The following is a 12,923-nucleotide window of genomic DNA, read 5'->3' as shown; positions in this document are numbered from 1 at the left end:
AACTAGATCATGACCCGCGCTTCGGAAGCGCGGAATATTTTATGATTCAAAATTTTGTTAACAATGTTACAAATATTTAATATGTAAGAATTTTGTCTATTTAAAAAACTGCGTTTGAATCAACATTTTTAAATCTAATTTAGATCGTCGAGCCAGTAAACCCGGTAATCCGATATATAATCATGTTTGAATTGGTTAAAAAGTAATGGGTTAATAAGTTTGATTTGAATCCACTTTGAATATATCATATAATACGACTATTATATAAAATTAATTGGTTAAGGAGTAATGTATTGCATGGTGATCATCGCATGGACTTATTGGATGGTGATTATGAAATCTCAAATTTAACATTACTGCATGTTGGTTATGAAATCAATTGGGAAATAAAATATTTTTTTTTGAATAGAAAAAAAATGGGCCAACTGATAAAATGAATATATATATATATATATATAAGGTAGCATAGAATAAGGAAATAATTTACTAACATTAATTGTTAGTTAATAGGATCAGAAAATATATCATATCTAATAGTAGGTCCAATTTAAAAATCCACCTAGAAAAAGTCATAATGTTTCTGTTTTAATAAAATAGATATAATTTATGTATATATAGATATTTTAAGTTTATTTTACGTAACAAAGGATATTTTATTAGAATAAAAGATATTGAATATGAAATTAATATTTATTTAGTTATTAAATATTTTAAAAACATGAGAAAAATTATTTTAAAGTTTTTGAAATTATAGTATATTTGTTTATATTTTTTATAAAGTATTAAGCCCGCAACAAAACACCTAGTAGTTTAAAACAAAGAAAGGTTAATTACACATTTGGCCAGTTGTAATTAAATAACTGAAACAACGCTATACACAGATATAAACAGTTGCATGTGGACTAAATTGTAATATCACAAATGATTCATACCCACTTACCTAATTAAAGAAACATTATAACCATTTACCTGATTTCCACAACTTTCATGTATATTCAGCTAAATCACTTTAATGTAAATCATAGCAAGAGTTTTTTTTTTTGCGATCAATTTCACAAATATTCAATTATGGTTTCACAGAAATAAATTAAGAACTACCCAATTTAGATTTTTCTATATGTGAAACTATGTGGTTTTTTTATTTTAAATATTTATTAATTCAAAATTATAATAATAAGTTATTATTTATGTTATCAAAATATTGTGTTGGAATTTTAAAAATACTCATATATTTGAAATATTTTAAAAAATAAATTTATATAAATATTTTTGATTGATTTTTTTTTGTCATCAGCGTAAACAAAAGCTCTCATCTAAACTCGAAAAACCAAGCCGGTAGCTCTGCATCCATGTGAAGAACAACAAAAATATTTTTGATTGAACAATATCTAATTGTAAATTGTTTTATATTTCATTTTTTTAACTTTTTAAAAATATTATTTTCAAATAACAACACAATATATATATATATATTATGTTTTTGACAATATTAATTTATAATCTAATATAACATATAAGTATAATATTATTAACGTAAATTTCGCTTTTAATTATATAATAAATTATATAAAAAATCATTAAAAGTAACAACGAAATTAACCGCTCTAACTTTTAACATGAGAGCTTTGTTACGAATAATCACTTCGCAAATAACTTTTATAATAATTTTTTAAAATATTATTTTCAGATAACAACACAATATATATGATTTTTGACAATATTAATTTATAATCTAATATAACATATAAATATAGTATTATTAACTTGAATTTTTAAAAATTTAAAATATTATTTTCAGATAACAACTTAATATATGTAAGAATTATCTTTTATTTTTGACAATATTAATTTATAATGTAATATAACATATAAATAATTTAAGTTAAATTAAAATTCGTTTTTAACTTCAACTTTTTAAAAATATTACTTTCAGATAATAACACAATATATATAAAAATTATCTTTATATTTTTGACAATATTAATTTATAATCTAATATAACATATAAGTATAATATTATTAACATAAATTTCTTTCCTAATTATATATAAAATCATTAAGGGTAACAATGACATTAACCGCTCTAACTTTTAACGTGAGAGCTCCGTTGTGAAAATTCACTTCGCAAACAATAGTACGAGAGAAACATAGATACCATTTTAACATAGCCAAATTCAAAATTAAAAAATCAATGTCTCCTCTCTTTCATCTTCTATTTTGTCTATATAAACACTATGCCATGCTTCTTCATCCATACACCTTCTCAACTCCATCCTTCTTAATTCATACACCTTCTTCATCCATACTCCATACACCTCCTCTCACTCACCATGAAACCTTCTATTGAGACTATCATCAATGCCATGAAGGAGGCAATCACTTGTGGTTCAATCCCCACAAAACAAAGCCAAGACAGTGCAAGCTCACAGTGCGATAGTGGGTGCGTTGAAGGCCAATAAGGGAAAAAAGGGAAGCTTCGTAGAGGGACTATCAAACATGAGGAGTGGGTTTCTGGTGACAGTTCTGTGAACAAGAAGTCCTCTTCTTCCTTTTCATATCTGAGAAGGATAATTGCGGCAATAAGAAAAGGTGACAAAGAGCTATCATTGAGAACGAAGAACGAAGAACGAGGAGGAGGTGTGTAGGTGTGTTGTCCGCATATGCGGACATAATTTCATATGTGGACATAATTTTCTTACAAATATTTATTAGTTTATATATTTTATCAAAATATGTATGTTTATTATTGTATAAATTTTGAAAATACTAACAAAAATATTTTTGATTTTGAAATCTTATACTTTTGTTACCACTTTTGTACACTTATTTTTACTTATATTTTGCTCATATTTTCCATTTCTTTTTCCATTATTTATATTTTCCATTACATATATTTTGTTCATATATACTATTGAAACATAAACAATAAAAATTTACCTACAAAAAGTAATAGTTAGATCAATACATTTATTATTAGATTGAAACAATAATAATAATAATAATAATAATATATTTTTTATTAAAATAATATGATTAATATAAGTTCGTTTTATTTTAATATATATTTTTATATTTTAGATAATTATTATTAATACTAATTTTAATATTTAGCTAATCAAAAAATGAAAATTAGTTTTTATTTGTTATTAATTTATGTTTTATTCTTAAGGGTATAAATGATATTGACCATTCTAATTTTTTAATTTTAAATATATTTCTAGATTTTGGATAATTCTTATCATTATTAATTTTTTTTACTTATGTAATAAAAAATCGTTTTTATTTTGTAGGTAGTTTATATATTTATCCATTAAGATATAAAAATATTAATCACTCTAATTTTTTTTTAAAATATATTTTATATTTTGGATAATTCTTATCATTATTAATTTAATCAGTTACCTAATCATAAAATTAAAATTCATTTTTATTTTATGCATAATTATATGTTTATTCATTAAGAGTATAAACAATATTAACCAGTCTAACTTTTAACGTGAGAGATCCGTCGCGAAAAATTACTTCGCAAATAATAGTATAGATTTTGATTATGCGTTTAAAACACTGTTTTAACCGTAAAAGTGGTTTAAAGGATCGTTTATTTTTAAACACTTTATTTCATATGATACTTAAAATATTAATATGAGCAAATCTTTCCCAAAAATCTACAAACCCCAAAATCTGCAAAGAGTTTTTTTATCAGAAAAACACACCATGAAGCACATGACTAAAAGATATTTCATTAAACAGAAAAACACTTATACACTTATGCTATATAAATATATATATATATATATATATATATATATATATAAAATAATTAAAATTATCTTTGAAAATACTAAATTAAAAAAAATCGATTTTCTTTTTTCAAATTTTTATTTTTGTTTTATTTTGAAATCTAAAAATCTTTTTGAAATTATTTTAAAATTATTATATTAAACATTAATTTTTAATCCTAAACTCCACCTTCACATTTCACTGCTAAATATAAATTCTAAGTATAGAATAGTAAGCTCTAATGATATAAATATTTTTTAAAATAAATTTATTTGAATCATTTTTACTTTTGTCTGTTATATTTGTAATACAAATATTTTATTGCTATCCTAGTTTACTTCTCTGTTGGTAATTCAAAGTGGCATATTTTTATAGGAGTAAACTTATATAATTTGATATAGGGAAGGGATTAATCAAGTGACTATTATCATCTGATTATGTTGATTTGTTAGCTGAGGCTATGTATGAAATTATATTGGTTAGACACCCACACTTGTGAAACAATCAAATTCAAGTGACAGAAGATTAATCTAAAACTTGGGTCCATTGAATCTGGCTAGAAGCTGTATTAGTATGAGTAAAATGGATGGTTATGTATATTTTGCTTACTAAGCAAAAAGAAATAAGATTCCTTTGGATTGAAGTGATAAATTAAAAAAAAAAATTGCATGGTCTCAAATGTTTAAATCTTGTAAACCACCTTTTACAATTTACTTTTTTTTTGTTAGAGGAATTTGTAACATTTTAAGGTCATGCCTCTCTCACACACACTTTCTATTCTCTCCTTTATTCGAATTTTGATTTGGATGGTACTTTCTTTAATATCTTTTTTTTTTTTGAAACATACTTTCTTTAATATCTGCTCTGTAACTTATATTCTTTTTATTTATAAGATAAAAACATAATGTATTTGTAAAGACAAAAAATTTTCGTAACAACTGCTCGGTGATGGTGAGAGAAATGCCGTAAGCAACTGCACGGTAATGGTGAGACAAAAGTGAAGAAATATATGTAACCAAAGTGTTGAAGAGTAATACATGTGCTTCTCTTTTTTTATAATACCTTTTATTAAAAGGAATGTATTCTGAAAAGGAATATATTCTGCAATACGAGTAAGCTGAAAAGGAATATATTCTGCAATACGATAAATCAAGCGGTTATGTTTTCGATGAATTCAAAAATTCACTTATTAGAATTTACGAAAGTAGAAGCTTGATATACAAGTAAGCTTGAAATAGAAAAAATAGGTTATGATCAATTAAAATGGATGTTCTATTGACAATATTGAAGATGATACAAGTGGTGTAAGATAACAATGGAGTTTGAATATAATCAGAATATAATTTAGCCGTAGAGAATTCCTTTCCTTTGTCTTTGGTTTCTCCCTCTTTCTTTATATTTCTTCGTTGGATCGTAATGGTGGCATGATCTCCGATGTGGATCGCGCGCTTTAATGACCTCTTTAATGTTCTTGATTTCTTTACGAATTTAACTTTTTAAGTCCAGGATGGACTTTGACCTTGATAGACATGTGTTCTCTTCTTGAGATTTTTTGGTGATCGAATTTGGGTTTCCATACTTTTGGGTCAACTAGAACTGAGTGAAACCGGGTTTCAACATTTTTTTTACTAATTTGACAATAATTTTTTAAACGCCAAGATTTAAAGAATAACTATTCCAAAAAGATTATATATATATATGTATAAGATCACGCAAACAAATTCAAGGTTTAACGGGTTGTGTAGAGTTTCAGCTAGGCATGGGCATTCGGATCTTCGTATCGGGTCTAAATCTTAAATATTTCAACTCAATAGGGTAATTAAAATTTATCGGTTTAGGTTCAGGTCTTACCAATTCTGATTGGTTGATTGGTTTGGATTTGAGATAGTTGGATCTATTATAATAATTAATTGGGTTAAATTTAACTCTCGGTCTCATCGGTTCTAATTGATTGGGCTAAACTAGAAGTGGGCTTTAGAAAATGAAAGTCCATTTTCGGAATGACTTTCAAGCTCATTCTTTTCTTTGACGACCCTTTCAAGTTCATTCAAAGAACCGGCTTTTCTATTTGTGGGTCAGCAATAACCAGACTGACTTTGGCCAAGAGAAAACAAAAAGTCTCTATAACCGACCAATCACAAAATTACAGGTTTGTACACATAAGCGAACCAAATATCTTAAGAAATTTCCTGCAGAGAAATATGTTATTTTAGTTTTCTTTGTTAACAAAAAAAAACGAAAAAAATTATTGACAAGATTTTTTGGGTAAACAAATTAGTTTTATAATTGACCCAAATTTGTCAGTAATTTGATTTTTTATAAAAGATTTCCCAATAAATCTTCTTAGAGAAGAAGAAAAAAACAAGACTCTAAGTACCCGAAAAAAATTTCAACCACAAAAAAAAAACATTATAGTCATGGTCTCGGTGTTGCTTGCGACCATCGTACTTCAAGCGGGTTTCAACCCTCCACTCGCAGGGGCTTCTGATGCCATCAAGATGCTGTTCCAGTACTCACTGTGGACTGCAACTCTCTTCACGTTGAAGGCCATGTACATTGTTGTGATAATCACTCCTATATCCTGTGAAATGGAATCAAAAACATTATCGACAACTCACTTCTGCATGGCGGTAGCAACCTTTTCTATTATGGTTGCATTTTGCACTGCTACTGCCGCTCTTTCTAAGACCCTCTGCTCATGTCTGGTTGGTGGCTGTCTAGTGTTACTAGCCATTATGAAGTTTCTTTCATAATAAGTAGCAATTTTTTTTCATGTGGCTGCGACGGTATAGTTCCAAGCACCTCCAATCAGTGTCCCAACTCTATCTCCTTTGATTGCTTTGGTGATGTTTCCAGATTCAGAAAGATTGAAAACCACAACTGCAGAATCCCATACCAAAATGATCATATATAATTTTGAAGTATTTTAAATGATTTGATGAGGATTTTAATGCATATGTTTATTTCTTTTATTTTAGATTTAAAAGAATAAAATTAAATTACTGAAACCAATTCTTTTCAATTTCATAAATTTTTTAATTTTTTCTAAAAATACAAAAAGAAAGAACAAAAAAAATCTGATAAAAATATAATCATTTTTATATCATATAGATAAAGAAAGTCATTTAAAATGGAATAAAAACTCTGATAACATAAAATAACAAAAAATCCAATTATAATATGACTATATCGGAATATAAAAAGTTTGTTATTTCATTATAATATAAATTACAACAAATGATATATTTTTATCATTTAAAAAAAAAAATATTTTTAAACTGATAATATTACAAACCAAATCTATCGTATCAATAACTTCAACATACCTATCTAATAAATAAATGATATAAAAACTCTCTTCAAATCCTATCTTAAATCTGAAATTCTTTATATTTTATAATAAAGTTTCTATTAAATTCTTTTCAAATAGAATTACCATAAAATCTACCAAAATTAAATAACACAAATATTTGGTAGAAATAAAAAATTAGTGAACTGAATAACATTAGAATTTAAAATATTTTAGTAGAATAATTTCAAATTCATAATCCAAGAAAAAAAAAACTTTTCAAAAGTTTATGAAATTCATAATTAAATAAAAGTAACTTAATGAAAAATTTAATTCTTTAAAATTCAGTTAAACTTCTAAATTGAATACCTCACTTTACTATTATTTCAATTTCTCTAAAATTTTAGTTACCCTTGAGAGTTAAGTGAATTGATTGGGGTAATCCAGGAGCAAAATGTGGGCTTTAGAAAATGAAAGTCCAATTTCCAAATGCTTTCAAGTTCAATCAAATAACCGGGTTTTCTATTTGTGGGGCAATAATAACCAGATACTCTTTGGAGAAGAGACAACAAAATGTCTACATACTAGATCAATCACAAAATTACTGGTTTGCATACATAACCAACAAACATCCTAAGAAATTTCCTGCAAAGGTTGATTACGTAAGTTACATCCTATACTTCATCCATTTTAAAAAAGCACGGTGCTGACAAGTTTCATGGAAAATAAACAGATCAATTTTCATTTTGTTGTATTCCTGAAATTAAATTAACCTTTAAACTTATTTTTATCATTTACATAATTTATTAGTTAGTGAGGCCAATCACATATTTTCAAGCTGCAATATATTGAATTAAAAGGACCAATGTTCTATTGAAAAAAAAGTAATAACGTGAAAGTTATTGTAAAACGAAGAGAAACAACTCGCGTTAATTATTATTTAAAAAAAAAAACAACTCGCGTTAATAGGTCTTAGTCTTTTAGGTTTACTTCAATTCCAAACATATCATGCAGTGTCACTCATCATATTACGAATTAAATCATCATAAATGACATGTTCGTCGCTTTTGTGGTGGCACACAGTGTCGGTAACGTTTACATTGTCTTAAACTAAATTTTGAATTATGCATCTTGATGATTTTTTTTTCTAAATTTGCATAAAACAATCAAATTTTATTAATTAGTTATAAAACAATAAATTTAAATAGAAAATTAATTTTAATGTTTTTCTTACAAAAGCATTCATTATTAAATTTATGTAATCAAAATTTTTAATCATAAGTTTTATCAATCAATAAAAAACTAACCTATATAATTATTTATGTGCAGGAGAGAAGGCAAAGTGGTAGTGGTGGGGTCAAGTGATCCCAGTAAAATTAGGAGAAAAAAGTTTTAGTCTATACTTTTCTAAAATTATTACAAAATTTAGTTAAAATTTGGTATTTGACCCCACTAATTTATGTTTTATTTTCATATGACTCCATTAATCTGTAAAAATATTTTTTTGTTATATATATGTATAATTTAAATATTAAATTTTATATATTGTGACCTCGGTCAAAAATATTCCTAGCTCCGCCACTGACATGTTAGACCATACTTAATTAGCTATCTGCTCCAATGTTAAAAAAAATATTCTTTCAATTGTGGTGACTGGCTTTAGAATAGTTAATAATATGTGATATATACAATTTATATATTTTGATAATACTTTTCCATTTAAAAAAATATTCTTATAACTTTTTTTGGTATTGATTTCGTAGAAGTTTTAGGTCCATAAATAAATTATCATCAATTATATATATGAATGCATATCATAATTTAAAGAAGTTTTCATATTCAAATATGATACCTCAAAGTATTGTAACTAAAAAATGTATAACCAATATTATTTTAATTTAAAACTTTATCTATTTTTTTATCTATAAACATTAATAAAAATAAAGTTAAGATGTATTTTTTAAACATGTTTTGTGTGTTTTCTTTTAAATCAGATGACCTAATCAAGTGGCTGGCCCTTTGGACGGTTTTAGTGGCACATAAGTTAATCATTTAAAACATTATTAAAATGTTGTTGTCACTGATTAAGTGATAATGAATGATTCATAAGAACTTTCCTGCTAGTTTCAACGGAAGACAAGATTAAGAACTTCCTAAACCGAGCATGTGCCGTAAAAAAGACTAGTTGAGTGCAAAAAGTCAACATTTTAAAAGTCAAACTAATCGGTCGAAGAAACCAAATGAATTTTTATTTTTGTTTATAAATGTTTTGGTCAATATTAGCTCGTCGACAAAAAGATTCATTTCGATTCCCAAACCAAACAACAAGAACACAAACTCGCTCGGAAGAAAACCTCCTTTTTGAGAAAATAAATGGATCCGTCGGAGTTTTTTGGCGGCGGCAATACTTCCGACCAGCAGAACCAGAAACGTCAGGTTCAGATCTATGGTCAACGTCCCTCACCTCTCAGCGTCCACAAAGACTCTCACAAGATCAAGAAACCTCCCAAACACCCTGCTCCTCCTCCGCGTCAGCATCGCGACCAAGATCCGCTCTACGCCGCTAGAGAGCCGGTGGTCATCTACGCCGTCTCGCCGAAAGTCGTCCACACCACAGCCTCGGATTTCATGAACGTCGTCCAGCGTCTCACCGGCATCTCCTCCGCCGTTTTCCTCGAACCCGGTAACGGCGGTGATGTATCTCCGGCGGCGAGACTCGCCGCGACGGAGAATGCTAGCCCGAGAGGAGGAAAAGAACCGGCGGCGGCGGCGGAAATCTCGACGGCTATGGAAGAAGCAGCTGAGTTCAGCGGTTATGCTGCGCCGGGGATACTCTCCCCTTCTCCGGCTATGTTACCGACAGCTTCTACCGGAATATTCTCGCAGATGGGTGGGATGTTCTCGCCGGGGATACCACCGGGGTTGTTTTCGCCGGCGGGGCTAATGAGCCCGTTTGGTTTTGGTAGCTTGTTTGCTTCTCCAACGTTTGCTGATGTCTTCAGTCATATTTGGGATTCTTAGTATGTAGATTTTGATGTATAGCCCCCAAAGAGTTTAAAGATGAGGTTGTATGTGTTATGTATACTATTATTAACTTCCAGACAAAGTATTTTATCCTGACCGTAAGTTACTATATTAAGCAAGTAGTTCTATGGTTTCTTTTTACATTAAAAAGTAGTGGTTCCAAGTTACTCCAATCAATGTTCCAACAAAAGATCAGAATGATCATACGGTTTTTAAGGTTTTAGAGAGTGTTTTAAAAGCAAACATGGGATGTTGTTTTCTTGCATAAAGTGATGGCAGTCAGAGGTGAAGAAGGGGTTTCCTGTTCCAGTTGCAAATATCACAACCCTGCCTTTTTTTCTAAATGTCGAATTGCTCTTCTTCTAATGTAAGGCTCTGCGACTTCGACATGCGGAAAGCGGTTTGAACACGTGTTGGAATGCTGATACTCTCCATTAGCCATGTTCGGTTTTGTAACGCTTCGTCCAAAACGAGCGACCAAAAAAAAAAAAAAAAATGACAGCTCAGCAACCAGGGCTAATTGCTTGGAGAAATATGGCGTTCATCACAGTTGCCATCATCCTGGTCAAGTTTTAGATGAACCAATGAGACCAAAAATTGGGAGAAAGAAGAACAAGAACACTCCTCTGACAGAGAGGATACTAGGATAGAAAAATTCAGAAAAACAAACAAGATTTGTGAAGTCAAGAAGGGATCTAATACCCGATATAATCAGTAGAGGAGCGATCAAGGCCACTACACCCAGCCCAGGTGAATCCACGGAAGAATATTTCCTCCTCCAACAACAATCGCATTAACCTAAAAAAAAAACAATCCCAACCTGTGTAGTTAAAAGCATATGAAGATCAAGACAAAGCATACAGGACTTTGTGTATGTTAAAAGCATAAACATCCGCCCTAACGTTTCTCGTAAGTTTGAACTGACATTAAATTTCAACACAGTTAGTAACCTCTAAGGCAAGCATCAATACATCCATATTATCATGCTTTGACAATCAACATGTCTAGGAAACAGCTCAAATACCTAAGCGCTGGGGCAAAGATTTAATGTTATCTTATTATTAAAAACATTTAAAATGATTATAAAGTACATACATATATTATTTATAAAGTTATAGGTGCATCTCAATGCCTTACAAATGTTATATAAACTATTTTTAATAAAAGGCTGTTTTTCTAAACACTACATATCTATAACTTATAATAATTTTTGAAATGAATATGATTAAATATTTTGAACTGAATGTAAATTAAACTAAATAGGAAATATATATATATAAAGAAACTATAACAAACTGGTGGATAAAAAAGTTTTTTATATCACCAACAAAAATGACATCAAATGAATATATTATCTATGAAAAATCTGACTGTTCTCAGTTGGTGAAGATAAACTATCTATGAAATATTTTATTGTTCTTAGTTGGTGAAGATGGTTTATAAATCAGAAAAATGTCGAGTCTTTGCAAGTTATATGAAAGACATAAAAACCTTGAAAAAAAGTTTCAACAGCTCATAACTCATTCATATATTACGGACGCAAAATTGAATGACAAATAATCTCGCACGCAGTGCAAGGAAGTAATTGTTGTTTGTTGTCCTATGTATGTGGAACTAACAGTTTGATTTGTAGAATCTGTTTAAGTTGTTGACAAAAAAAATCTATGAAAGATCTGTATCCAGAACTTAACAGTTCGGTTGTGAATGAACCCCATATGAGCTAAGTTTTGGTTTGTATGCGTACAAAATATTAGACCGAAACCAACGTGGTGGTGTTAGTTCAGTGGCTTTGTGGAAGCTCGTCCTAGATTGGATCACACGCTGGGAGAAAATTTTAAAACTAGTTCTTATATCTGGTTTCAGATGACTAGTCAAATCGTAAAGTCTAGATTATCTCTTAATTTACCCCAAAAAAGGAGAATAAAAATAAACCGCATGATAATTTATCATTGATCGATTCAAAATAACATAAAAATAATTAAAATTGGTTTGAGTAAAATGACAATGTCTATACAAAGAAAATGTTCATTTAAACATGAACAAACTATTTTTAAATAGACTATATATATATAAAATTTTAGTTTATTATTTGGACCTGGTTTATAGTTTAATTGTTCATGGTTCTATTTGGATTTAATTATACTTAGACAGACTTATTTGAATATAAATATTAACTTCTATAAGAATAAATTCATTTAAAGGTGGATAATCTATTTTGATTTGTACATCTCTTTTGTCACTCTTAGGCGCAGAAGCTGCCGCCAGGTAAAATACCATCACAATAAGCTATGGCGGCAAGGTGATTTGTTTCCTCGACTTTCCTTTGACGAAACATAGCGTGTAACAGAATAATGGAATCAAGATGTTTCTTAAAATATCGGTGGGTAACAAAACTCCAAAGAGGGGAGAAGGAGAAAAATAAAATGAAAAAGAAAAGGAAAAAAGAGGGGTTATGGTTTTACTCTTTGGGAACAGAACAGAACGATTGCCTCTATACAAGAAATTATAAAAAAATTAGTCAAATCAATTTTTCACTAATTTAGATTTACTAGCTACACTTTTCAGCGTCAACAAATAAAATAAATAGCTGTTTAACTTTTAATCTAAAGTTAATATCTGTTTAGATAATAACTATATTTTATATAAAGAACGAGTATTTCGTGATGCTTAGATTATGCGGAAAACTCTAATTATCCTGTATGTGGTTTAATGTTGGCTATCCAGCCTATCCTAAGGAAAATGCATACATTAATATGTTATTTCTGTTTAATCGTCCATTTGTGCCATCAAATTCATCTACTTATGTGGCTTGTATGTTTTCATCCTATTT

At 28.7% G+C, this 12,923-nt stretch overlaps 1 protein-coding gene across 1 annotated transcript; it reads left to right on the top strand.

Annotated features, from left to right (window-relative positions):
* Nucleotides 1–9,262: 9,262 nt before the first annotated feature.
* Nucleotides 9,263–10,195, top strand: LOC108805628 (protein MKS1). Its single transcript, XM_018577553.2, has one exon. It carries the CDS (start codon nucleotides 9,443–9,445, stop codon nucleotides 10,088–10,090), a length of 648 nt encoding a protein of 215 aa, XP_018433055.1. The 5' UTR covers nucleotides 9,263–9,442; the 3' UTR covers nucleotides 10,091–10,195.
* The last annotated feature ends 2,728 nt before the right edge of the window (nucleotides 10,196–12,923 follow it).

The sequence above is a fragment of the Raphanus sativus genome, chromosome 6 (assembly GCF_000801105.2).
Source record: "Raphanus sativus cultivar WK10039 chromosome 6, ASM80110v3, whole genome shotgun sequence".
Classification (NCBI taxonomy): domain Eukaryota; kingdom Viridiplantae; phylum Streptophyta; class Magnoliopsida; order Brassicales; family Brassicaceae; genus Raphanus; species Raphanus sativus.
This window is presented reverse-complemented; position numbering and strand designations above follow the sequence as displayed.